Source organism: Anas platyrhynchos, chromosome 3 (assembly GCF_047663525.1).
Source record: "Anas platyrhynchos isolate ZD024472 breed Pekin duck chromosome 3, IASCAAS_PekinDuck_T2T, whole genome shotgun sequence".
In the NCBI taxonomy this organism is placed as follows: Eukaryota; Metazoa; Chordata; class Aves; order Anseriformes; family Anatidae; genus Anas; species Anas platyrhynchos.
Window position 1 is genome coordinate 38529211 of NC_092589.1, and position 27651 is coordinate 38556861.

At 42.2% G+C, this 27651-nt stretch overlaps 1 protein-coding gene across 6 annotated transcripts in view; it reads left to right on the plus strand.

Moving 5' to 3' along the window:
* Positions 1 to 3989: 3989 nt before the first annotated feature.
* Positions 3990 to 27651, plus strand: part of PLB1 (phospholipase B1) — an 85949-nt gene continuing 62287 nt past the window's right edge. Inside the window, exons 1-16 of one of the 6 annotated variants that reach the window (XM_072035721.1) lie at positions 3990 to 4823; positions 5193 to 5278; positions 5786 to 7188; positions 11685 to 11725; positions 12705 to 12768; positions 13259 to 13317; positions 14833 to 14873; positions 15765 to 15808; positions 16695 to 16773; positions 17307 to 17358; positions 18551 to 18637; positions 18892 to 18954; positions 20388 to 20470; positions 23184 to 23262; positions 23854 to 23958; positions 25659 to 25751. In XM_072035721.1, coding sequence (XP_071891822.1) covers positions 7140 to 7188; positions 11685 to 11725; positions 12705 to 12768; positions 13259 to 13317; positions 14833 to 14873; positions 15765 to 15808; positions 16695 to 16773; positions 17307 to 17358; positions 18551 to 18637; positions 18892 to 18954; positions 20388 to 20470; positions 23184 to 23262; positions 23854 to 23958; positions 25659 to 25751 — 939 coding nt within the window. In that variant the 5' untranslated portion in view covers positions 3990 to 4823; positions 5193 to 5278; positions 5786 to 7139. Of the gene's footprint in view, positions 4824 to 5192; positions 5279 to 5769; positions 7189 to 11684; positions 11726 to 12704; positions 12769 to 13258; positions 13318 to 14832; positions 14874 to 15764; positions 15809 to 16694; positions 16774 to 17306; positions 17359 to 18550; positions 18638 to 18891; positions 18955 to 20387; positions 20471 to 23183; positions 23263 to 23853; positions 23959 to 25658; positions 25752 to 27651 lie in introns of those variants that run through there. The other 5 variants (XM_072035722.1, XM_072035720.1, XM_038177348.2 and 2 more) reach the window with 5 other exon arrangements.

Here is a 27651-nt window from a genome sequence, read left to right on the forward strand (position 1 = left end):
AATTTAGCTTCTGCGAGGACCTCTGCACAGTTAGCGAAGGCTTTTGCTGCTTGCCTTTGCATGGTCCTTAAGGAAAATAGCTGCGCTTGGTTTCAAAGGCCTTTTAATCCACTTATTTGCAGGCACTGAATCTGTTACTGCCCAGGCTTGCCCAAATGTGGTTCCACTCACCAGGTGAAAAAGCTGGCAAGTGAGAAGGCACAGAGCACCTGGACAGGCCATGCCTGACTCTTTTTTAGCCACAAAACAGGTGAGAGCATCTCAGAGCATTGTGTAGATGGTGAATACTACAAGTGGGAGGACGCGTTTGCCACAGCTTGTGGTGTGTAAAGTACGTCAAGGGAGCATGCTGAGCCTTATGCTCCTAGCTCCAGGTGCCTCTGCTGGATCCAGGCAAAAAGTGATCATTTGCCAGGAACTTGAAGTTCAATGGTCTGTGTTTGGAACAACTGCAGTAAGAAGGGTCAAAAAGCCTCATTGCTTGCGAAGAAAAGCAGCCTTACTACCTTTCCCCCATCTCACAAACTATGTTACCACTTGGTAGTCTTCTCTATTTCAAGGGCAACACAGGCATTAATAATGCAAAAGGAATATAGCACAGCTGGGGCTGCCTCATGGAGGTCAAAGGGATATGTTTTCTGACCTGTAGAGGCAAGCTGAGAAACAAGCTTCTACAGGCGAGTGAGGTTAACAGAGGATTTTTTAGGGTGTGGGTACGTGGACTTTGCGAGCCTGCGATGCATTGGAACCTATACAGGCTGACCCTAAGGAGCCTGTGCATTGCACCTTCTTGTAGAAAGAGCTTGAGAGAGCACAGGAGGGTCAGGAGTTTCCCACGCTGTTGCTGCAGTCCCAGCTCTGGCTGAAAAACAAAACAAAACAAACAAACAAACAAAACCTTTTGTGGTGTGAATACAAACAGTATAATGCTGGAACTGCTTGAGGAATTTTATAACTTGATGGAAAAGGATGGGAGAAAGGGAATGCTACTGTTTCTATTTCAAAGAGAATCACAGCACTTTGAGACCTACGCTTAAATTCACAGAGGTATTTATTTGGGTGTGTGATTTCCAGGCAAGTTTTTGAGAATTGGGTGCTTGGGATCTGAGACTCAATAGTCTCGCCCCAAGACTCACAGGAAGAGAATCTACATTTTCTGGTCCCTGCTGTAAAACACCATCCCCACGCCTATCGGAGGCGGACAGACTGCTTCCTTTGCTATCTGCCTTCCTGCCAGTGCTGCTGTCTCACGGCTGTGCTAGCACCAGCTGACTCTCCAAGGCTGGGGCTGTAAACAGGGCTCTTCAGAAACCAGCATTATCTCCTGATCTGATAACAGAGGGGCCAGCTGAAGACGAGGCCATGGGAAGTATCTGGTCTTCTTGCAGCCCAGAGACTTAAACTAATCCTCACGCTGCAGTAATGTGAGCAAAGAGTCTTTTGCAGAAGATCTCCGAATTTTGAGTTGTGCTGTTTGGTGCTCTCAGCCATAGCTGGGCCTCGGCTGACCAGCAGAAAGGCAGTGATGAGCTGAGGGACCCCCCTGTACCCAGCACTGGGGTTCCTCGCTTCTGTGGAGCTGTGGGGATTTCACCGACAGCATGATCTGCAGCCCACTCGCCCTGAGAGCCCCCTCAGGGTATATTCTTGTGTGCACAGCCAAAGAAGCAGACCCAACACGGTGTGCATGTCCGAGGATGGGAGCTCTGCTGTGCCTCTGCAGGTGTGGGCAGGCTCCAGAAGCTCTCCCTGAGCTGGGTGGGGGTCACTGGCAGCTCCCATGCAGAAGAGGGGAGCAGAGCTCACTTCTCCTGCTGGGTGCAGCCCCTGGCCCTTTCCCCGTTGACACTGTGACAGCCTTTGCAGACTCACAGCTAAGATGGGAAGAGGGCAGCACTTCATACATGCTCTTCTTTCAAGTGCTTGGCACACCTGAAACGGGCCTGAAACATGGCACTCTTTCCAGACCTGAATTTTAGTTTCCAGTCATGGTATTAATTATTATTAATTAATATTAATTAATTAATGGGGTGGGACCAGCCTCACAGCAGAGCCAGGCACAGCTGATGGAGATGTGCTCTGGGCTTTCCTTCCATGCCAGCAGCTAAAGGGCTTGCGCCCTTGCCAGTCAGACACTCACTGCGGGAGGTTGTGCCCCCCTGCAGGCATAAGGGTTAAATTTTGAGTTTCGTTCACTTTTGGGGCCGGAGGTCTTGTTGTAATGCTGCTGCCTTGGGCTACTGCTGGGTGTTTGCAGGAGGCTGCTGCTTCATGGCTTATCCAAAGCATGGACATAACTTCAGCAGTGATCTCACTGACATTTATTGCCACAGTTCAAGTCTCTATAGCAGCTCTGCCAATCCCAAATAACCAAGCGAAGAGTCCAGTGCTCCAGTCATGTGCTCAGCTTAGACAAATTCACAGTCAGAAGCGTATTTGAGGCTTTTCGTTTGCACTTGTTTTTACAGGTATTCCTTTCTGAAAGCCATGATAGAAACGCCTAAGACCCTCCCTGCCAGCAGTTCCAGAAACCTGTGTTTTAAGGGGAGAGCCAAATATTAGGAGGCATTTCGCCTGCTTTCTGTTGCCTCACCACATGCGGAGAGGTGTATTCCAGCTCCTGCCCGAAATGACCAAATAAACTTCTGGTTTCTTCTTCTCCACTGAGTATTTGCAGTCTCTCCAGCAGATGGTAGCAGCCTCCTTTAAACTGGGCAGCGCTCCTGCCTGCTGCTGCAGGATTCCTGCCCTGGGGCTGATGTCTCTGCCTGCCCTTGGCATCCTTTCATGCCCTGACCCTCTGCTGCACTCCTGGCCTCTCCCGAGGTGGCAGATCTCCTGTTTAGGTCCGCAGCACGCACTGAGCTTACCAGCAACGTGGATTGCAGCAAGACAAGGCAACGGCACATCACGATAACACGTCTGACTGTGGTATATGATTTATTCATAGCCGTTCCACACTACTCTAATGGTCTACCCATTACAGACTGGGGTGTGATGGATGGAACAATGCAAGGATATGCTTCCTGAATAAAAAATTCAGGATCTAAAGCCTTGGCTAGGCAGTAGGATTAGCTGAAGCATTCACAAGGCACAGACAGGCTGAACCTTCAAGTGAAATGGAGAATCAGTCAGCTTTATATTTCAACAGTAAGTCCTCTGCTGTGCTGCTGTAACATCACAGTTCTGTGGGTGTGATTACATTACCCTCTGATATATGGCCTTTGCCTATTAGCAGCTGAAAGAACTATGTCCCTAACATACAGTAAAAGTTTGTGTGTGTGATGGCAATCATTTTGTGTTTAATTATGAGTGGTTGAGTGCTGCGTTGTTGGTTTTTCTTTAAAGGTGCAGCCATAGATTCATTACTTTGCATTTTAAAACACTGGTCCTATAGGTGAGGACACAAATAGATTGTCAGGGTTTCTGGTTTTCAATATTCTACATGAGGAAAAAGGAATGCAGGAAAAAGCTCCATTTGAGTGAGCAGATAAAGCAAAACTTAAAGGCAAGGTAGAGAAATCCATTGACTTTCCCACCTCTACCTCCCATACAATATATGAGGGGTGAAGCTCTTAGGTATTATTATAATCTACCTAAAAACATGGTAACAGGCCAGAAATTCTGACTAACATGTTTGAGAGCATGTATTTGAATATATGTTTGGGTGTTGCTCACTTTAGAGCTCTAATAGTGGCCTGACTTTTGGTTTTGTAGCGTTTCACTCCCTTGGGCCTAGATATGTGAAACAGGTACATTTGCTGGAGAAAATACAGAGGCACAAAACTGCTCTTAACCACCATGTTCCTCAGAAAGCTCTTCCACACAGTTGTGTCATTAACTTTCTCATCCAGGGCAGATGACAAGAAGACTGACACAACACAGGCAAGATCAGGTACAAAGTCTATCCAGCTGCCTGTCCCACCCAAGCAGCAGCAGGAGGTGCTTTAGGCAAGGCAGAAGATGTTCTGTAGACCATTAAGTAATTAGCTATGTGGCTGCAGTTCCCTGGGGTATTCCTAAATGCTGTCAGCTGGGGGTTGGCTCATGGGCTGCAGCTCTCCACAGCTTCTGTGAGATGTGGCTTTGTCCTTGCAGTGATGGAGAAGCTTCAGCTCCTCTCTGACACCTTCTCCGTCTGTGAGAAAATTCTCTCTTCTCTCTTGCCAGCTTCTTTGATCTTTGCTGCCACCTGCTATTTGCTATTCAATCTAGGAGCTATTTTGATGCTTGGGTGGTAGGAAGAAGTGTTTACAGAAGACTTACAAGCCTTGCAGTTAGTGATATTTCCCTTCTGGAGCACGTCACAGAGTCTGAAGACCTAATTCTTACTCTTGGAGCTGTGGTTTATGGCAAATGTATGAATTAACGCTACCTTCCTTCTTTTGCTTGGTGTACAGTGACGAAGAAGCTTTCTCTCTAAAATTTTAAACATTCCAGTTCTTTAAGGAGGCTGTTTCTCAGACTTAATGAGAAGTTTCTGCTGAGGAATGAAACAGCCACAAACCCTTGTACCTAATGACAAAGACCACTAGAGGAAACTCCCATCTGCACAGTGCCATACTGACTCACAGGCCATGATGGCCTTGACCAGCCTCACCTGGGGCCTCACCAGCCCTGCCAATGGTCCCAGGAGCTCTGTTTTAAGCCAGTTTGCGGAGCTGCTGGCCCATGGGTTATTCTGATGGTGTGTAAGCTTCTAGTTTTTTGCTACCTTACTCCTGGTCAAAGGAGCTAGGGTGTCAAACCAGGTTTCTTGTTGTGAGACCCTGATGTGGAACAAGCTCCTCTTTCTCGGAGTTGAATATGCTGTTATGTTGGAGGTGAGCAGCTGTTTGTACTGGTGAGGCCTATGGTATGTTTGTGCTGGGATGAGGTTAGAGACTGGGGGGTGGACGAACTTTTCTCCTATCTGCGCAGATTCTTACTTCTATGTTATTCTGCGTAATAGCTGTTCATATTCTAAATATATTTTTTACTTTCTCATTTTTTTGCAAAGTGAAGTGGGTGCAAGATCTGTGCAGTGCATTTCCTCAAATAATATCAAATTTCAGCCATAAAGCCATAAAAAGCCATTTGAAGGATGAGCTATCTTGCCTGAGATATCAGGGGTGTCAGTGGTTTGCTTAAGCATTTTAAGCTGTTTACTGAAGCAGTTGCCCTTCTTAAACATTCTCCTATTATCTCTGCAGGAGGTCCAGTTGGGTGTCAGGAGGCTCAGAAGAGACCAGAGGACACCCCAGAGCTTTGTGTGAGGACAACAGGATGCTCTTCAGGGGTTAGATCTGAATGCTGTAACTGAGGGAGTAGCGGAGTCTTGCTCGGGAGTGTAATGTTGCAGTGCAGCAGTCACTTGTGTGTGTTTGAATCTGCAGGAGTGATCAGGCTGCTGTGAAGGTGTTGTAGCCAGGGTTTTGCAGACTTGGGCACACTGTATGCATGCTCAAATACGTGATGCTTGGGCTGACTGCCTGCATCTAAACATTGATGTAGTCCTACTGTCTTGTTTGATACTGACTTGTGTGTATATAAAATTCCTCTGCAGTGCTGGAGTGCCTGTGGTGTGCTATAGGCATGGTATGCCCTGAACTGGCACTTTAGCTGTCAGGTCATGGTGCTTGTTCAAATCAGGAAAACTAGTCTGTAAGTCTGATCAGCCTGGGCCTTAGGACCATGCTAGTTTGTGGTCAACTCAGTGTGAAATCCTGTTTGTTGTTGAACATTGTCTGACATAATGAGGGCAGAGTGAGCTATACTGCTTGTCACCAGTGCTTTGTCTTGGCAGATACCTATGAGGAATGCCACAATGAAGGAAAACTTGCCAGAAGGACAACTACTGCTTCATCCCATGGGATATAGGCAGAGGTCTTCACTAACCTGCCTACTGCCGGCGCTGATAGTACCGTACAGGCTCTGCATTACTTCCCTCTGTACCTTTATTCTTATTCTCCCACTATCAGGAATGTTATGGGCTCGGGTGCCAGGAGAGGTGATACATCCCTGACGAGGTGTTTGGGCTCAGCCACTTGTGAGGGATATATTTACATTATCTCACTTCGGGGCAGGGTTTCACAGCGCAAGGTAGAGCTGTGCTGGATGCAGGACTTGCTCTCCTCGCTCAGATCGTGACCATCCCATGCTCTTCTGTGGTGTCTCTGTTCTTCACAATACTCTGGGACTCAAACTTAGGTTTTTGGAGTTTCAATGAGATAAATCAGCTTTCGGAAGGACACAGTGGCTCTGGATCTAGTGGAAGAGAGGCGCAGTGTGAGGCTGTTTGAAGGCAAGGAAAAATCAAAAGGAGAGAAGAGGAAGAACACAACTTTGGGTGGATGTGTCCTGCTATGTAGGGCTGAACTGCCCTGTAGCCTAAGAAACTGAGCCTCCTTCCGTGTTCAGTAGAGACAGACTAATAAGTTACTGTGTTGTGCACTGCAGGGAAGAGCCTTGACTCTGCTGGAAGTTGACCTGTGTGACCTTAGTGCTGATATTTGCTGAGAGCTCCCCTGCAAAGAGACCGGTTCTCTCTGAACACAGGCAGAAGTCTTAACAGGACACTAGATTTCGTTACATCCCACGAGAGCGTTTGCACGGTTTGCGCTGTGTGACACTAACAAGCTGTTAAAGTGTTTTAAAGTAGAATGCGGGCAACATGTCTGCTATATGCTAACTATGCAAATCTGTAAGTGCTCATTCGTTGCACTGGCAATAAAATACACCTGCTAGTCACGTGCTGTTCTGCGTGGTGTTTATCACTGGCAGCAACCTGAAAGCTACTGCTGCTCCCCGCTGCAGTCTGCTCTGATAAATCGTGTAGCTAATGCCTCATAGACAGAAAGGATGAGCAAAATGCTGGGTTGGAGTGCCTAGTGGAGAAGTGGGAGAAGCTGTGCCACTTTACTCCTTTGACCCATGGATGGGGCTATTTATAAACTAAGGTTGCAGAGCTCCTTGAAATAAGAAATGCAAATGTTATCGTTGTTTTGCTTTCCAAAGGTAAAGAGGCTAATAAATTTTATGGCTGCTGAGTTATCAACCTGGTAGAATATAAAAGAGGAAAAAGAGGGGAATTTCTTTCCTAGCAGCCGTAAACGCTAACCAACAGCACTCCAAGTTATCTGTTCATAGAGGCACTTATCATGAAACTACTGTTAGGCCTGTTTTTCCTTTGGTTGCTTTCCTTAGAAGGTAAGAATTGAAATGTTCTTTGAAAATTCTGGTTACGCGGTATTTAGGAACCTATATTTTTAGTTGTTGCAAGGTGGGTGTATAGCACAAGTCTTCAAGCAGGGTGAAGAAAATATGAAAGTAAAACTGTGATCTTGCATGTAATTTGGGGTATGTCTGATCATTTTAGATAGAAGATACGTGCCTTGGTTTCCACTGTTCAGGGGAACAATAGCATCTTAGGCAGGCACTGAAGTTTTCTCATGGGAAAAACGTAATCTAATAAATAGTTAATGGTGAGCTCTGCCCCAAAATAGTGCAGACATTCAAGAAAGAGACAAAAGTTTTCTCTAAATTCATGTCTATGATAATTTTCTTTTCAGTGGTAGAAGATTGAATGAGTTAGGCAATGTTCTGACACTTAGGGCATCATTATTCAGATTTCTGCTTTTCCACAGACTTTCTGTATGATCTGAGCAAATTGATGTAGGGGAGGAAAAAAAAGTGAGGGGTGGTGATGCTGGGGGGTGGATGAGCTTTGTTTTCTGTAGTGGCTCTGTGAATTCCACATTTAGTACCAGATACTGAATTTTCTAAGTGTTCTAGGACTAAAAATGCTGTGGATGTCTTGGCCCTATTAGCTCTTTGCTTTATCTCTCTGCCTGTAAGAATGTAATGATGAATAGGACTGTAAGGTGCTCTGATTAACTGTTAGGAGGCTTTCATTCTTAACACAAACCAAAGAAATAATTGTGCTCTGGCATTTTAATTTAGTGAAAAAAGATGTATGGTGACTGGAGTTCCTGTGAAAACAATTCAGGAAAAATGTTGATTGATAGCAGCCTGTAAGAATAATTATCTGAAACATTAACTAGAAGAGCAAGGGAAGAAAGAATAGAACTTTTATCCAGGTTTTGGATAAATTGTCAGAAAAATATTTTTTTTATTTTTTTTGGGGGGGGGGGAAGAGATGGAGAAAATCAGAAATACAAACTAGAATTTAAATGGTAGAGTAAGGGAGTAACTATAATATTGGAAGAAGCAGGGGTAAAAAAAAAAAAAATCCTATGGAAAACATAAATCCAAAGCAAACAAAGAAAACTAAAGAATTTGTGCTCTGGTAAGTTAAAATGTAATCAGTCAAGCCAAAAATGAATCTATGGGGAAATGAGGAATCACGGCTAAAGCAATAACAAAATAATAAATTTTCTTTTAAATACATCTGAAACAGGATCTAGTGCTGATAGACACACAAAAAAATAAAAATAAATAAAAGCTGAAGCCCAAGACAAAGGCTTTTTTTCTTTTTTTTTTTTTTTTTTTTTTTTCCCCTTTGGTGTCATCTGCACAAGAGCTTATAAAGGCTTTGCACTAAGAACCTTTCTGTGGAGGGGATAAGCTAGGGAAACTGTCAGATCTGTGAACAAATTGATAATGAATAGCAAAAAACTTGTCAGGATTAGATGATATTTGCCCAAGGGAGTGAACCAAACGAATGTGTTAACTGTGTCCATGTGTTAACTGTTGTGCAAACTAATTCTTCAGTTGGCATTGGTGTCAGGAATGGAAAATGGCAAATGTGAAACCAGCTTTTAAAACGAGCTCTGCTTTAGGAGGATTTGAGGACCTGCAGTGGTAGTGGTACAAAAGTAGTGAGGCTGGCTCCTGTACTAGGCAAAGGGGTGACACCAGAGTAGAGGAATGTAATGAACTAACTTGGGGCAAATGTGATATAATGGGGAAGTTTCCCTGTGGAATTGATACAGAAAGTCCATGACAATGGGTATGTGCCCATGGATTGTTTGTCTGAGGGGTTGTTGCATTTCCAAACATCTTTTGACCAAGAGCTTCAGACACCCTTCTTAAGAGCTGTGGAATAAAGATTTGGACTGGGAATTTTCAAACTGGGAAAAGGGGAGAGACAACCTGCGGAGTCCCAGTGTCACCTGTGCTGGGACATGCTTTCAGCATATCTGGGTATCAGATAAAGAGACGTGCTAGCTTGCTGATGCAAAACTGCTCAGGATGCTCAAACTGAAAACTTAAAGGGAATACATATGGTGGGCAGAACTTGTTCTAGCTATGCGCAGTGGTGAACTCTAAATTAGATACTGCTTCACAGTATGTAGCTGTCTGAAGACATCAACTCAGTTTTAGGAACAGTTAAGGAGCCAATTTTAGGGATCAGGGAGAGAACAGAACAAAAAACCACATCTTTAATGCTGTGTGTGAGTCCAGTTCACTCACCTTGTGAGGACTGTCTAGCTTTTTCATGTTAAAAATCATATGAAAGAACATAGGAGGAGGATAAAGGGGAAGAGTATTCAGACTTATGAAACAACTTCCACATGAGAGGAGATAAATAGGATGACTCTTTAGCCTGGAAGAAAGATGGATGGGCATACGATAAAGACATAAGAGCATGTGCAAAATGGTGAGTTTTTTTTTTTTGAAGCATGGAAGAACAACATCAAGGAGCCAGATCAAATTATTAGCTGGTGAGTAGGTATATTTTTCAGAACAATTAAATATGAAACACCTTTGCCACAGGACTTCTGGGGAAGCCAAAAGTATGAATGGGTAAATAAATAAATAAATAGCAAATTCATGGAAGAAAGGTCTCAGGAGTTCTTCAGCATTAAGTAATTGCTTGCTCAGAGACCCAGAAGCACAGAAGTTACACTTCCATGGTATATCACCCCAGGCCATTGTTTTTTCCACTGCTGTTTTCCATAAGCACCTGAGTTTGGCTGTTGTCAGAGGCAGCATCTCAGATTAGACTGACCTTCAGTTTGGTGCAGAATGGTCACTCTGAAGTCTTTCAAATATTGAGACTTCCTTCCCCCCTGTAATCCTGGAAACTGGGATTGGACCCTCTTTCTTCCCCAATGTAACCTGTGGATCTGTTCTCAAAAAGGATTTAAATCAGTGTTTAATAAAAAAAAAATCTCAAAAATACTGAATTTCTACAACAGGTTGGCATAATGAAGATCCCCTCATTGCACGTGCTTCCAGTATCCCAAATGAGAGCTGGGATTCTGGTTGTCGTCCTGAGTAAAATGTCACCTAAAAGCATGGATTGAGCAAACACACGTTAAATAAATGTTACTCAGCAGCCAGGCAGCAACTGTTTGAATTTTCTACCAAACACCATGAAGAAAACAGGAGCTTGTGAATAGCTCATGGCTGAAACTCAAGTGCAAAAATAATGCAGGGAAGTTGGTGACAATTATCAAAAATGGGCAGCGTGGCTCAAGGGATGGGCTGAGGTGGTCATGGAGAGCAACAGTAGCTTTCTGCCACCCTGCTGACCATTGCGAGTGCCAGTACCCATCTCAGGAGGGTGGGGGTACCCCATACCCCCTGCCCGTGCCAGGCACGTTTCCTCCCTGTAGTGTGTGCCACCAGCTGTCCTAACCCAGGTGTCTCTCACCTGCTGGCCTGAGCTGGCTCTCCACTTACTTTTTGGTGTGGAAAGAAAGGCATGCAAGCCTGAATATGCAGCAGGACTAAATATTCCCAGGTTGGCTTCTGAATGCTAAAGGAAAATTATTTTAGGAACAGCAGGGCTTGGCTGGACCCCAACGGCTTTGGTGTGGCACGCAGGGGCAGCTGTGAGCATGCTGTGAAGTTCAGCTGAGGATCTAGACCCATGGCTGCCTTTGTGAAGATTTTAGAATAAACTTAAATTTATGCATTCAAATCCAAGTGTATACTAAAGGAAAGAGAATAATGTTTACTGAAATACCTATGGGCCTGACTTTTGGCTCCACAGACTATTTTATCTGTCAACGCTCTCCAGGAAGAAAAGAAATTGCCGCTGTTTCTGTATCACTATGGCAAACTCACAACAGTGCGATGTTGCTCCCTGGATGTGGAAGATGTAGATTAATGTGAACTGCTCCTTTTTTAAGGAGTTTCAGCTTATGTGTGCTCAAATGACCCTAAGTTTGTACAGGGCAAGACTAGGCTGTGCTCTCAATGCATAAGAACTGGGGGTTGGCTCACGTGCATTTGTAGATGATTGCAAAATCTCCTTTAGTTCATGGGAATTAAATGTTTATTAGCTGTCCTTGGCATTTTGTACTTTCCAAAACAAAGATAGGTTGCTTTCTTTGAGATACAAAGCTAAATGCCATTATAATACAGGAGAACAGCAGAGTATGAATTGGGCTGAAGAGGAGAGTGGTTAGAATACAGGAATTCCAAAGGGATTTTAGTGCTTGTGAAGAACGAGGTCCGTCAACTATGTATATGACTTCACTGTATTTCAACACTAATTTCAACAAATGTCATCTGATTATAACAACTAGAAGCTTATTCTAGTGTAGCAAAAATAAAATATAACGGTTGTTGGGGTGCGCATCACCTTTGGAAAGTAGGGCAGAGGAGAAAGGTTACAGCTTTCATGATTGTGTGTTTTTAGGTTTATTATGTTTTCTGAAGGCTTTTTCTAAGGTTTAAAATTGTGCGATTAATTATTATTTTATTTATTTATTTATTTTACCTTTTTAAAGGTCAGACAGCTCATCTCCTGGAAGAACAAGGGAAACTAAAGGTGAAGTATGAGAAACAGCTTTATCTTTTTTTTTTTTTTTCTTCCCTTTTTTCAGTATCTGTCACCTTTCTGGCTGATGCTTCCTCTGAGACCTTCAGAAGAGCTCAGTGCACTAAACTGTTTAATTTTGTAAAGAATAAATGCATAGCAAATGACTCAGCAACGTGGTACTGCGCTTTCAAGACTACAGTACCTAATCAGGAAATAAAAGTTTCTCCGAGCAACGTTTGTTATTAGGTTGCACATCCTGTACGTAGGTTGGCTGTGGTTAGCGCTTGTTCCTAGATGCTCCGTTGCTCTTTTAGAAACGGAAGACCGTTGTCTTTCATCTGTCTTTGAGGTACTAGAGGTGGATCATAGCTATTGTCAGGATGCAGGAGGGCGTTAAATTATTGTTCCTAGCGATAGTCAGCTGTCTCTCATGCTGAGTTTAGTCACGTCACTCACATCCTTACCCTAAATACAAGTCTTTTTTTATTTCATTATTTCCCTCTTTAGTACTTTCTATGATGACATGGGGATTGTGCCAGTTGCCAGAGACCCAGAATATGGGCGATGCTCTTGGTTCATTTTACCTTTCCTGTTGCGTACCAGAGCTGTGGCTTTTTGTCGTGTACATTGTGTACCTTGCGGTGTGTGGAGATGCACGCAGAAGCTGTTTTTTGATCTCTTCCAGATTAAGCACTCATGGCTCACAACAATGAACGTAACAGATTACGTTCAGCATATTTTGTTGCTTGCTATGTGGGAATTGGTAAGAAAGCTGAGCAAGAAGTGTAGAGTTTTGGAAGAGTGGATTTGAAAATTCCAAGTCTATATTTCCATGTATTTCTAGCAGGGGTGCAACTGTTCTTTTAAACCACTGTTACATCAGGAAGAGCTTGGTACTGTGTGAGAATGGGGCCTCTATGTCCCCTCCTTTTACCAGTTTCCTTGTTGGAAATAAGTAATCAACCATATTTATTTCTTTATGTCAAAGGCTCCAAGAAACTTCCAGCTTTCATGTGAGCATGTGATGCCACCTGAGACTCCTTCAACTTCAGGTTTGTGTCTAATATTATCCTTGTAGAGGCTTTCCTTCCCGCCAATTATTTTAGAGTGGCTGTGGGGGGAAGGAATTCAGCTGTTTTGAAGGGCTTTGTGTGTGTGGGATGCGACTGAAGTAGGGGTGAGCTGTGTGAAATCCTTAGTTTTGTTTTGTTTTGTTTTTGTGTGTGTGTATGTGTTCATAACAGTACTTAAGTTTCTTCAGATGCTAATTGAGGATGCTGGTATTACTTAAATCATTCAGCACTGTGTTTTGTGGTTTCTTCTTGCTTGATGGCTGAACATTTCAGTGCATCTGCAGTATTTACTAAGTACCTGAGTAAGGTTTCTCTTTCTGGCTGTCTTAAAACTGCCAGTTAAAAAGATTAACATAGACTTCTTACAGAATCGTTTTAATAAATTTTGCCACATTTTAATATGGTGGTGGATGTGACTTTCTTTCAAAGTTACTGTTCTTTTCTAACCTGGTCTTCGGCTTTTCTGCAGTTCATGCTCTGAGGCCAGCTGACATTACAGCAGTTGCTGCAATAGGAAATTTGCAAAGGGTAAGTACATGCATTAAGTGTGCTGAACGTGACCCATTTCCTCCTTTCTGACTCTGCGATGAGGTGATGATGAATTGAGCTGATGCTGTAATTTGGGGTCCCAGTTAGGGCATGAAACTTTCCATGAGCATCAACGGTTTCTGGCGTTTAAAAAAAAAAAAAAAGACTGGAAATACCTGCTGTTCAGTGTTCCGGTATACTGTGAGTACAAAAATAGGCATCTGACTTCATGCAGGAGGAAATTTGATCACAGTGCTCTTGCAGAGAGCCATGGTATTTGATTACCATGCTTGGATTTTCCTAACAATGAGCGGAACAGATCGAATAACTGGAAGAAGCATTTGGGAAAACTCTAGGAAAAAACTACGGTACTGTTGATCAGCATTAGGACAAATCATCAACAAATGTAGTAGATTTTCCATCCCATTTAAGTGTTTCCATCCTGTAGAGTTTAAAAGTCAGAAACTCTAGATGAATCATAAATATACATGTATAGTTCTGGTGTATAAATCACTGGGTGAAGATCTACCTGTTCTGATACAGTTAGATTTTTATAATTTTTACTTAATAGTTGGAAATAAATATCTGAAATAGATTTGAGGCCCAATTAAAAATGTTTAACCACAGTTCTCAAGCTTTGAGGAAGTATAGAAATGTATCCAGTGGGCAAAAACTGGGAGCCATTGTGGGGGCTACAAATCCCAAGAAATAGGGGAGATTCTACTTTGTCACAAAGCGACCTTCAAATTTGAAATGGTATTCCTTGAGATATCATACTTTTCCTTGGTTTAAGGGCATTCAAAACAAATGTACAAACAAACAAAAAAAGCATTCCTGGACTCCCTACAAGTACTTCCCTCTTCGGAAGAGAAAGTTTTGTCTTAAATCGGAAGTTGCTTCACTCTCAGACTGGAGGCGTGGTCCTTCAGGCCAGGTCTTTTTTGTGATGAAGTCTTTATTGCCTGTGGGTGGTGCCATAGAAAAATGTTTAAATGATCGTCTAATGAATATCTGCTTTCTTAGAGCAAGCATATGTCTTTGTCTACTCCTAGACTACTTGCAATCAGTGGAGTTCCCCTGTTAAGGTGTTGTTTTTTTCAACAGACACGGTGTTGGCAGAGTGCCATCCATGTAAATTATCTAAATGACTTCAGGTCATGTCCCTTGTTGAAAAGAAATAGATTAGAGAAATTCAATATGGTTTAGAACAGCATTTCATTTGACTGAATTTGAGTTCAGCCAGTCAAATTTTATTTTAAGCCATATGTAATAAATTCATTAATGAAAGCAGTACCCAAGAAAAAAATCACCAGACTATGAGAACACAGTGTAATAAGGAAGTGCTGCAAATGACAGCTCTGGAAAATAATTTAAATCTGTTGCAAACTGCAGTGTAATGAAGAAGAATACGTAGAAAACTACCACTTGGAAAAGAGGTGTACAGTAGGGGAACAGTGTGTGTAGAACTAAATTTCCCTATGCTTAGTGGTATTCTTATTGCCTGCTTTTTCGCAGATACCAGGACCCAATGTTCGTCATGAAGACTTACTCCAAAGGTAACCATGAATTGCTAGCATTGACTTCTGTCATGTTCCTAGTTCATAAAATATCACAAGGTGGGAATTAGGTACAAGCTATTCTTATTGTTGTTATCTAAAAAGGAGAAAGCCAATTTAAATATAAAATATTTTGAGCCACTGGATCCTTCCCCATCCTTAGTTAACAGAAATTCTTAGAATGTGTTTTGTTAATTATTATTTTTTTAATCCAAGGTATGCAACTACCCTAAGGTTGCAATAACCTTGATTAAGACTTGTTACTTTGTGATGAATCCTGTGCAGTAAAATATCATCCACTGGTTAGAGACCAGAAAGCAGAGATTTATCAAAGCAAAGAATGAACCCAGGAGTGCCAATATCCTGTCCTCTGCTTGGATGATTCTCAGTGTTTGTGGGCAAGTTCTACATCATTTTATTCTTTCTTGTCCTTTTAGCAGATGTAAGTTGGTGGGAAGAATCATATAGTTAAACCTCGTAGATGCAAATCTGTGTAGCTCTTTTGAGGCATTCCAGATGAGGATTTGGCCCTGCAAAGACAAACTTTAAAAGACTAATAATTTTAAATGGTTGCATGAACATCTGTGTCCACTTACGCGTGCACACAGAGAGGTCCTAGCATTGCTTGTGTATATGCATAAGCACAAATATTGTAACAGGCAGAGTGTGGAGAGGCAGAAGAACGAGGTCCAAGACTGTGTTCTTCCTCAGCAGTAGCTGACGACATGATGGTTCTAGGGAGAGCAAGGCCCCATTCTTAATTTCAGCAACTGCTGTGAAAATGCAATTTGAGCTGTAGCTTGAGTAGGAAGAGATTGGGGCTCTGCTGAAATGTAACTTTTCTTTGAGAAATGGAATAACAGCTTCCTGTTTTCTCTTCCCTTTCTATAGCACAGGAAAGAGCCTCCTTGACGTGAGCGTGGAAACTTTAGCAGGTGTGTCTTGCTATCACACAAACTCAAGCAAATTAACTAAATGTCAAGCTAGCTGCAGGTCAAGGGCTTTGTTGGGCTGCAGCAGGGGTTCAGCACAAGCATGCCACAGGGGTGTAAGGGAAGCCTGAGGGAAGGTACACATGGAGAGCATGAGTGCCGCACAGGCTAGGCTATCTGTACAGGCTTTGAACAGGCCATCTAGGTAGCCCCAATCCCTGCTGGCCTGTCTTCACTGTGCTTTCTGCCCACACTAGCCAAGTGTAATCTTGTGTGGATTTGCCTGTCCAGTGCTCCTTCTGCTGCCACACGCTCAGAATTTACACTAGGGCTGCCCTTGATGCACCACATACATATACATGTATTCAACCATGAGCTGGTTGTGAAGGTAGCCTTGACTTGCTTGAGATGTGTTGCAGGTAAAACCTTCAGGTCCACTGAAATGCTGAGTTGAGTAGTGGGTAGCTCCCGGGTCTTCCCTCCAAACTTTCCAGTGTCTTAATGGCACCTCCATTCTACTAGCTGGAAAAGTGGATTACAAACCGGCAACTCCTGAGTGCTTCAGGAGCTCTCTGCATGGCCCTTCCCAGTAGCTTCATTTCTACCGCCACGTGTATTTAAATCTGCCAACACTCCTTGTGGCTGACATGAGAGCTGGGGGTGGATGTTTCTGACCTGAGTGTAGAGGAAAACTCAGACATCAAACCTCCAGCTTTTAGGAGCAGTCACCACTCAGGAACCGCTGCAGAGCATCTCAGGTGCCCCTCATGCCTGCCAGGAGATCCCCAGCTCTTACATCTTCTGATCTACTTCAGCTATGTTTATAGTGAAATTGCAGAGTAGCAGTCCCATCTATCCAGAAATAGCCTAACCCATGTATGTCCTTTAGCTCTCATTAGCAGTTTCAATCCCTCGGTCCTGCACCAGTCTCCTCTGCCTGGCACAACGGGATCAGATGGTCGAGCCACGTAAGTGCGAGGGGTTTCTGGCTGGTCAGTTCACTCATATCTAGAAAGGTGGAGGATGGATGTGTTTGATAATGGAGCACCTCATGGGACACAGAGCGTGGTTGGTACCAGCCAAGGCTGTGCAAGACTCCCCAGGGACAGACCCTGCCATGGAGGGTCAGTTGTCACCTCTCAGAAACAGAAGGAATGAAGCCCCCATGCGCTTTCAGGTCTGGAAAATCTGACTTAACATCAGGGATTCTTCTTTATAGCTGCAAAACAGCTGTCTGAGCTCAAATAGAATTAGAGTGTGCCTGCCAACCTGTGTTTACTGTCTTCATCTAAGTGCACACCTGAAAGTGAGATGTCTGAATAGGAGCTAATCACCCCAAGCACTCTGTCTAGCTCAGACAAGTGTCTAATCTTTACATATTTAGGAGAGAAAAGATGAAAACCTGAGGTTTCAAATGTTCTTTGACTTTATGACAAAAATCAGCTAAAGCTTCACCCTTACTGATGCCTTGACAGATTCTTTCTTTGTGTTTTTTTTTCAGAGACCTCCTGAATCAAGCTGTAGAAATAGTGAAGCTCATGAAAGAGAATCAGGTTTGTTTAAAACACAGAACAGTTCAGAGAGCTTGGTCTCCAAGCTGGAAAAGGGGGAAGTGTGATGAAATACCTTAAACACCACTTAAATGTCTCTTCAAAATAAAAAATGCTGTTTCTTGAGGTTAACAGACTTTGGTCTCTCTGATGTAAATAGAATCAATCCTGTACCTTTTAAGCTATGGAGTTTTGTTCCTAAAAGTATCCCACCTGGCTTATGTTTGTCAGAGTGGCTGAAGACGTTGGTATCAAAGTCAGAATTTTTGTTTTGCATTGGGTAAGAATGCAAGACCTCTGCTAACTAGACTCAGAAACTGTGCTGATGTTTCTGAGAAGCCAACCCACAATTATAATTCTTGAAATTTGTTACTGCCTCCTGGCCTCTCAGGATCATATTTTTTTAAAGTGCCAGTAAAGCTCTATATACGCTTTGGCTGATGCCAATGGTTGATGCGGGTGAGAGCTGAATTATCACTCATGGCTGAGTACTTCAAAAATCCCATCCTGGAGTTTGACGTACACATTTTTTCTTCTGTTCTTAACCCCCAGGCCTGTTATTGTGTTAAAAAGCCTTGACATAACTGGCAAATGTAACTGCCAAAGTGATTCTGCTGTTGCCTGCTCCCTGTAAAGGCAGCACACCAGACTATACGTGCATGGATTTAGCATAAGTTTTTTGAGGAACTGAAGGCTTCTAAGCAATTTTCTTTTGTGACTGGCGAGTGTTGCCTAATGGACTTACCACAGATGGACAGGGCTGTAGCTCTTAGATTTTTGCTCCACTCTACATCCCACTAGTATGACCCGATCTCAACAGTTCAGGAATGTTAACTCTGTCATCAAGCTGCATCAGTGATAGAAAGAAACAGCATCAGGCTTTGTGCTGAGTTGTGCATGCTCATTTCCAATGAACCCTACAATGGCCACAGTGATTTCTGGCTTTATCTTGAGATTTTTAGAGGTATGCATTCAGCTTTAATGGCAGCATTTGCTTCCTAACCGTCCATTTGCTGCTTTCTCTAGGGCAAGCTGTTGAGTCAGATGGAAGGGATTGAAGTAGCCATGGTTGTAGGCACTGTTTGGGCTTACTGATTTAAAGCTACAGCAAATCTTACATGAGAAAGGAAAATGACAAATAGGGCTCTTAACATCATGTTCATTTCAATATTTTATTTTATTATTTTTCTTCTAGATGATGGACTTCCAAAATGACTGGAAATTGATCACAGTTTTCTTTAGTGCTGAAAACCCGTGCTCTTCCTGTGCTTTCACACAACCGGTAATCTTTTCTTGGGGTAGTTTAGCAGTCAAGGCAGGTGATAAAGTCACTTTTCCAAGCTCTACCCTTTGCCATAGTGAACCAAAGCAGTAGCTGGTTCCAGGAGGTTGGAGAGTCACTATTCAGTAATGTAAGCTGCTGGTGCACAACGTGTTTTGTATTTATAAATGTGTACGTGATTTGTCATTTCAACTCTGAGATGACATAGTAGGATAGTTCTCCTACTGGTTTTGATGGTGTTTTTCATCTCACAGGAGAACTGCATGTTGGAAAACCTGGAAAAACTTCAAGAGGTCTTGGACTTCTTGTATAAAGAAGTAAGCTTTATTCATCAATTTTTAATAATCTGAATCTTTTGATTTCTTTTTTTCCAGTCTCTCTTACCATACAGTGGCTTGTACCAGTGTTCAAGTGACTTAGAACACACATCTCATTGACTTAAGTCTTCTGGTTGTATTTGTTGGCAATAAGCACTTAATGTATATTATGCTACATTTTATAAATATATATATAAAAATTATGCTTTAAAAATCTGATGCAAAGCTAAGCAGTTACCTGTCCATCCTTTGTTACACAAGCTGATGTACTACTCAGTCTGTTTTTAAGTGATTTGCATCAATAACAGAGTATGTCAGTCTAGGTCTGAAAGTTGTTCCTTTTGAAACAGTGGTGTTTATGAAAATATATCGAATTGTTGAACGCATGGAGCTACCTAGGCAGTGTACAGGCTGCTAAATAGATGGTGGTGACTTGTGTGAAATGGGGAAAAAACACATGAACACATTAAAATAATAATAATATTATAATATATAATATATAATATATAATATATAATATATAATATATTATATATTATATATTATATATTATATATTATATATAATGCATTTTTTCTCTTGTTATTTGTCAATTTTAAGTGTTTTTAGTGTTTCTAAAGGTTTTCTAGCTGACTTAGCTGGGATGTATCTACTTCTTTAGGAAAGTTTCTGAGAAATGCTCTGCACTGAGTCTTAGTCTACTAATGAGCTAGATGAGGATGTATCACTAGTAAAGCAGAATATTAACTGTTTATCTGAAATAGTTCAACAGCATCTTCCAAGAATTTTGTGTTGCCAGATTGAAGGCCTGAAGGGTCTTCTAAACCTGCTCCATTTTCACTGCATTAGACTACAACCACTCATTCCTCTCAGGCTGACTCCAACAAATATTATGTATGGGTGAAGCTTCACCCATGCATTTGCTTCAGATTCCCTCCCATATTGTTTCCAGAATCTGTATATGTGCACTTGTGAAAGTGAAATATCATTATATAAATGGACAGCTGCTTTCTCCTTGGGGGAGAGGGGAGGCAGGATGCACAAGTGCTTGTGTTATTACACAGAATGTTTTATCCCCAGGCTTTACATTGGTACATTGCCACAAAAATGATATTTCCTAGCTTATCTGAGTTCAATTTAGTTGGCTGGTGGCCATGTAGTTTATGTAAAATGAATTTTTGGGTCTCAGTCAAGAGGTCGTCATGGTCACAAGTATTTCACAAAGGATGATTAACATTATTCTAGATGGCAGGCATAGAAGTAGGGTTCAGGAAGGAATTGGCAAAGACTGTGATCATTCATTTTATGAAGGTAGAATCCCAGCCCAGAGGTAACACAAGTGACATTGTAGGCATCGTAATTTACTGTTAGTGCTATTTGCTAATCTCCAATTGCTAGTATAAATGTGACTAATTTTTACTTTATAACTGCAGGTTCCCAAAGCCTTTGTAAATCTGGTAGATTCCACTGAGCTCACAACTTCCTTTCTTGTATGCCAAGATTCCAATAATGCAAGGTAACAGAGGTTCCTTTAAGTTTTCAATACTGTCTCCCACTACTGTTCAGACACATAGCTTTGTATATATATTAGCTTTATACCTATCAGGTGGAGTATTCTGAACACCTTTCTGCCCTTAACACCAATGTATGTCGCAGGTTTTTAGATCTCCACTTTGTTTCTGCAGGCATAGATTTACCAGGAGGAGTAGGTGCTTTAACTCAGCAGCTTGGGTAGCACATCTCAATAACATACTGTGGTGGTGGTGGGTTTACCCTTGGCAGTAGCCAAGCACTCACACAGCCCCTCTATCACTTCCCTTTACCATACCCCAATGGGACAGGGGAGAGGAAAGGAATAATGAAACCCAGAAGATGTGGGTTGAGATAAGACAGTTTAATAGATGAAAGAAAGTGGGGTGTAGGGGGTGGGGGAGATAAATGACTCAAAGGTAATAACTCCCCACTTCCCATGAGTGGACCAATGTCCACTCCAATCAACAGTGACCTTGGAAGCCAAATTTTCCCTCTTCTTCTCTACCTCAGGTTTTATTTCTGAACATGATGCTATATCATGTGGAATATCCCTTTGGCCAGCTTGCCGCTTGTCCTGGCTGTGTCCCCTCTCTTGTCCAACCCCAGCCTGTTCACTGGGTGGGACAATGTGGAAAAAGAGGAAGCTTCAACACTGCAAGCACTGTTCAACAGTGGCCAAGGCACTGGTGTGTTATCAACAGTGTTTTAACCAGAAATCCAAAATACAATGCCATATTGGCTGCTGTTAAGAAAGTTAACTCCATCCCAACCAGACACAATACAGTCATTATGGTAACAAGACCGTACAGTCCATCCACTACTTCAAACTTGAGAAAGAAACTCTGAAGGCTCTTTAAATGCTTAAGTTTCTAGGTATCAATGTTCACAGTATTCACAAAAGGAATAATGAGTATTAAAACACTGGCAATATGAGAGCTACTGCTTGGGCTTAGGGTATGGTAGGATGGAACATTCAACTTGCCCATTCTTCTATGGTAACTGCTTGCATAGATGTTTTCATCCATCTCCTTCTCTCAGCACCTTGTAAAAAAAAAAAAAAGTGTGAGTAGCTTAAGTCCCAATTTAGTAGGGAGTAGGAGTGTGCACAAGGACAGTTATGATAGAGTAGTTTACAGCTGATGAAATTACACTCCATTTTACTCCATAGCAATTTTTTTTCTCGTGCTTGTGGCATACTAATATAGTAATTCTGAAGTGCTTTACAAGTTTTGCAAATATATGGCTTGGGTGATGTTCTATCAGTCAAGCAAGAGGTCTGGCTGCTGCATAACCACATGCATAACAACAAGCATAAGCAGAGGAGAAGAAGCTTTCTTTGTCAGAAATGATTGCATGGAGAATATTAGCAAGCTTACTTATCAATGAGCTCTTGAAGCTGTGTTTATCTGGTTGAACAGTTCTATCTGGTTTATCTGGTTGAACAGTTCTACCAGTTTGTATGCTTTGTGCTTAAGTATAAAGCTCTTGGGCTCATCAGGCCCAGATACTCTCCCAGATAAGGGTCTCAGCATTTGGTTAGCAATTTGTCATCTTTGGACTGTGCTCTCAAAGAAAAATATGAGCCATAGCAAAAGAGGAAACTTCAGTGTCTAAGAAGAGAATAGTGGCTGATATTTCCAATCCCATGTCAGTATCTAACTTCAGGCACTGGAATTTGGAACATAAGTGGGATTTCAAATTACTTCCTTTATTAGCTTCTCACTAACTACAGGTGTTGTCCACGCCAGAATTAGTGGATGAACCCCATCCACTAATGAGGCATAAAACTCTCTTCATGTATTGTATGAGGTTCTTAGATGTCTCGCTGTGTTCCTGCCTGTTAGGCTTTGGTATGATGCTTGTCCTGAATTCACTTTTTTTTTTTTTCCACTCACCTGTGCTAATAAACACATCTTAATAGAAATACTGATATTTTACAGGTTTAGCTAGAGTTTTGTGAAAAGGAGAGTGCCTGATCTTGACAGGTGCTTACTGCTTACACCTGCAAGCTCCACTAAAGGTTTCTCAAATTCTCATTTATCCTGGCATTTTCATCTGAATATACCTTTGTTGGAAACAGGCTGATCTCAAAAGTATCCTATGTTGTTCCTGTCAGCTTCTTTGGGAGAGGGTCTGAGTTACCCTGTCAACTGCAGAAATACTCAGTATGCAGATCTCACCCTGTAGGTCAGAAATTTTGCTGAGATTGGCCAGCTGCTTTGTAATGTCTAGCCACGCTTCAGCATAAATAAGCTTTTGAAGCACTGAGCTTCCATCCACATTTCTAGATGGAGGTCTTGTTGACAAACACTAAGGCAAAATTTCTTCTGGAAAGTATTCTGGGTGTGTTCAATTTTCGTATGTGATTATAGAGAGGGAAGTATTTGAAAACCAGCATGGCACCTATTTTAAGCCTAAGCATGCTGGTAGCTTGCAAGTCCCTGTACTAATCCCAGTCTGGCATATTTGTCAACTGAACAGGCTTTTGAGTGTAGTAGTAGTACAAAGCTCTGGACATGGAAATATATACCAATGATTATATATATTAAAAAAAAATACAACTCCATATAGCTTTGTCAGTGTATGCAATAATTTAATCTTCAATACAGGCTTGTCAGTGGCTTCAGAGTCTGTACTGTCTTGTTATCTATTTATCTAAAGTTTATAATGTCTTTGCTTTTCATTCTTCTCTGCAGCAATCCTGTTGGGAATCAGTGCAATTGTGTACATGAACACTCTGCGCTAGATGATTACATACTGAGGTGGTCCTATCAGGTATGGCATATTCCGTATTGCTTGGTGCTTGTATTGCTGGACATCTCTGTTCATTTTCCAGATTAAGCAGACATTTCTAGATTAAGACCACATTTCTTGGGGTCACCAGGAACAATGGAGATGTTCTTTGTATATCTGAGTGACCCAAGTGTCTCTTCCAGTTTCCATTGACTGTAGTTCTTGGGAACCTAGGAGTTGTTATAACCCATTAGAGGAATGATTTATCTTGTCCTGTAACTTGGCTGTTGATGCCACATGACTTAGATGGAAACTTTCTGTAAGACAACAATAGTTGTGCAGGAATTCCTTTAGAAATGGCAGGGAAGCAAATAAGCATGAAATTTTATTTCCTTGCTAAGCATGCTATTCTTTCAAAGAAAGTGATAGTAATTCAGGGTAGCTCTCTTGTAGCCACAAGGAGTTTCTAACTATTGCATAAGAAGATTTCATTTAATTACTGTCGTTGTTCTGGATTACAGAATTTGATTCTTGTGGTTTATTAGGGAAGGAGATAATCTTAGTTCACTTTAAACTCCAATCAATTACGCTATACACAATAATACTCATCTGATTATATGGTTGTCTATTCAGGATGCTTGGGGAAAACTGCTAGAGTCTGCAAGGTATGATCAAAAAGATGACTTCACTGTTGTTCTTCAGCCTTCTTTCCAAGAAATGAGTGTGTTGCTGAGACTGGTGAGTAAATGCAAGCTGCTCCATTCTTTCTGGATTGTGTCTGGTGAGACTGAGTGCAATATTCAGCTGGCTTTCTCCTATCTAGGCTGTATAATGCCAGAAGACAAGCATAGTTATGTAGCCAGGACACATCTTGGCATCAGACATTGAGGTACTAGGATTAGAGCTCAGTTCAAGCAGCATCATTCAGAGATCCTGTGTTTTTTGAATGCTGTGTTCCTGGAGAAATCAGCTCATGGAACATCTGTAGCTTAGATCACAAGTGTCCAGAAACTGACAATGCTGCTAGTTTTTCTCTATCCTTGCAGTCGTCCTTGCTCATTCACTCCCATTATGCTTGTGTGTGTTTGGAAACAAAGCCAAAAGAGGTTAACAACAAGTATTTTAAAAATGGGTAGGGGAAAACAACAAAGAGATAAAAGATTCATAAATAGTATTGGAAAGTAGGACTACCTCCCTGCAGATAAACTGAGATTAATGCAGTCTGGGATCCTGGAAATGAATTTTGTCCAGAATTTGTATCTAGTATAGCCAATGGCAAATATATATTTGCCTGGTTGCCTGGAATGTCAGACGTCCTTCACCACAGGTGATTTTAAGTGAGAGCTCAAAGGTTAAGGTTGTCTGAGACCTGGCAAAGGAGAGAGGAAGGTATGACTTCCTAGATAACGGCTTACTCAGCAAGGTATCAAAATCCAACATTAAACATTGCTGGCTATTTGTATATTATGTTGGTGGTGAATTGTGGTCCAGTTCCCAGGCATTGTAACAACTCCGTGAATGTGTCTTAATGCTGTTTCTCCCCTCAGCTCAGTATCAGAACAGAGTGGACTGTAAGAAGGAAATTTGTCTTCCGGGAAGTCTGGGGTCTGCTATATTGCGAAATCTTCCTTTTGCTGTTGGGTCGTTTTGTGGCAGACTTGTTTTGTTGATGATTGGTCCACGTACTGGACTTGGTCAGACTTATCTTTCATGACATGACTTTTTCTCTTAGTAAATTGCTCTGTTATTGCCTTCAATGCCATCTTATGTCATAGTTACCTTCTTTGTTTCCCCTGATTTGTAATAGCAAGTCACCTGACCAGCAGGCTTTCCAAACTCTTCAGTCCCTTTCTTTCAAAAATAAACATGATCTCTTAATACAAACTCTTCATGCTTCCCCTTTTTTTAACCCCTGTAAGTGTTAGCTAGAGGAAGCGTTGTTTATTCGAAATTGTATGGTCACATCTGCAAGGTTCCCTGATGTCCTGTATGTCACTAGTGTGGTTGTGTTTTGTTGTTGCTCCAGCAGTGGTCTTCTGCTGACACTGTGGCTTACTGCACTTGGTACAGACCCTTGGTAGCAACCCCGCATTATCTAGGCTTTGAGTAGCAGGGAGGGAGGGGAAGGAAGAAAGTAGGAAAGAAACATGCCATGACTGCTATCCTCAGCTCTGCAGAGTCTGCTCTTGGATACTGCTGTCCCTTCACTGCTGCCTTACGGTAGTAGGTACAGCAATCACTTGTAAGAACAGCATCTCTTCTGTCTTGACACGCCATCAGGAGCTGAGATCCGCAACAAATGGCTTAATGGGAATACCAGAGGCTGTGATTCTTGTAGATATAAAAAGTTACTTTATGAAAAGAGAACTTGTGTGCCTGAATGTCTCATCTCTTCACACAAAGCCTTTTTTTCATGGTCTAAATGCTTTCTCTTTCAGGACAGGGATGACTTCACCACCACGTCAAAGACAGAAGTGGAAAAACTGGAAGAAGATTATACTTTCTTGTCTGTGGCTCTCTGGAACAACATGGTGAGCACTACCACAGACACTGTTACTTACTGGTCTTAGTACAGAAGCTTAGCAGCAACTCCACACCAGCCAGGCTTTGAGTAGTGGGGAGGGGAAGGAAAGTGAGAAACAAACATCCCATGACTGCTGTCCTCAACTGTGCAGAGTCTGCTCTCCACTAATGCTGAATGCCCTACATTTCCAGGACAAATCTGTCTGTTTCTTGGCTGCTACTTTCTATGAACAACTTTTCAGAAAGGCTTTCAAAGTAGCCCTTCAGGAAGTCCAGGGAATAAGAGAGCTGTGGCAGACCCTTTTGCTAGCCTCACCTCTGTGGCAGAGTGGCACAGTGACAACTGAGGCTTGTCATAACCTGAGATTATAATGATTATACTCTTCTGTCTCATCTGTCTTTTATCCATCCCACTCTTTACTGAGACTCACAGTGTCGGTTTCTTTATTAACTGTCTGCTGCTGCTGCTGTTGCTCATAGTAAAAATGCAATAGACTGCCTTAATGAGCTCCCATTGCTTCTTCAAGAGCAGGATGTCCTACCCAGCTAAAGAAAGCCCATCAATGGTGCCTTCTAACGGGGGAGAGAGGGTGTCTGAAAGAAATACAGCTTCTCTGACCCAATCAAGCTTGAACACAATGTCCAATTCTGCAAGAGGCTGTTTCCTTCTACAGACTTGAGCTGTCAACACACTTTTTTACCCATTTGTATGTGTAACTGAGTGTATGCATATACAGCTGGAGCAGTTTGCATTTCAAAATTGATGATAGAGACAAATGAAGGAAAGGGAGTTACTTTCCAATATGAATGAGATTTAAATAAAAAAGCAGGCACCTGGTTTTGTACTCACCAGAGCAAAGCAGAATTTTATTACTTAGTGCATGTTATGTTTGGCTGTGCCTTGGTACCAGTGATTTTGAATAAGACGTTGATGTTACTGTTCCTTCTGGCTTAGAAATGCTCAAAATCTTCCCTTTTATTCTAATAAACTTCTTATACCACATGGTTATAAAATACACAATCTTCTTTTAATTAAAATGAATTTGCATGGCCAATTAAGTTAAATTTAAGATATGACTTACTTTTTGCTTGTTTTGCAGTCCATGTGGTGTTAGGCTTTTCATTTGAGAACACCAACTATTTCTGCAACTGTCTGAAGCATGAGTGAAATAGGCTATACTGCAACTACCTTTTAGATAACCACGCTTAAAAACAAATCCGTACAGATTGACAGGTTCTTCTTTCTTTTTATGCTAATTCTGGCAGTAGTAATGCTATTGTAGTGTTGGCCATAGAATGCCTTGGGTTGGAAGGGATCTTTAAGATCACCTAGTTCCAACCCCTCTGTCATGGGCAGGGATGCCACCCACTAGATCGGGTTGCCCAAAGCCCCATCCAACCTGGTTTTGAATGCCTCCAAGGATGAGGCTTCCACAGCTTCTCTGGACAACCTGTTCCAGTGCCTCACCACCCTCTGAGCAAAGAACTTTCTCCTAACCTCTAATCTAAATCTCCTCTCTTTTAGTTGAAAACCATCCCCCTTGTCCTGTCATTATCTGCCTGAGGAAAGTATTGCTCTCCACCTTTTTTATAGGACCCCCCTAAATATTGAAAGGTTGCAATGAAGTCACCCCAGAGCCTTCTCTTCTCCAACCTGAACATCCCCAGCTCTCTCAGTTTTTCTCCATAATAAAGGTGCTCCAGCCCCCTGAACAACTTCGTGGCCCTCCTCTGGACCTGCTGTAACAGCCCCACATCCTTCTTGTCCTGGGGGCCCCAGACCTGGATGCTGCACTCCAAGTGGGGCCTCACAAGGACAGAGCAGAGGGGCACAATCCCCCCCTCCCTCCACCTGCAGGCCACTCCTCTGCTGATACAGCCCAGGATGCAGTTGGCCTTCTGGGCTGC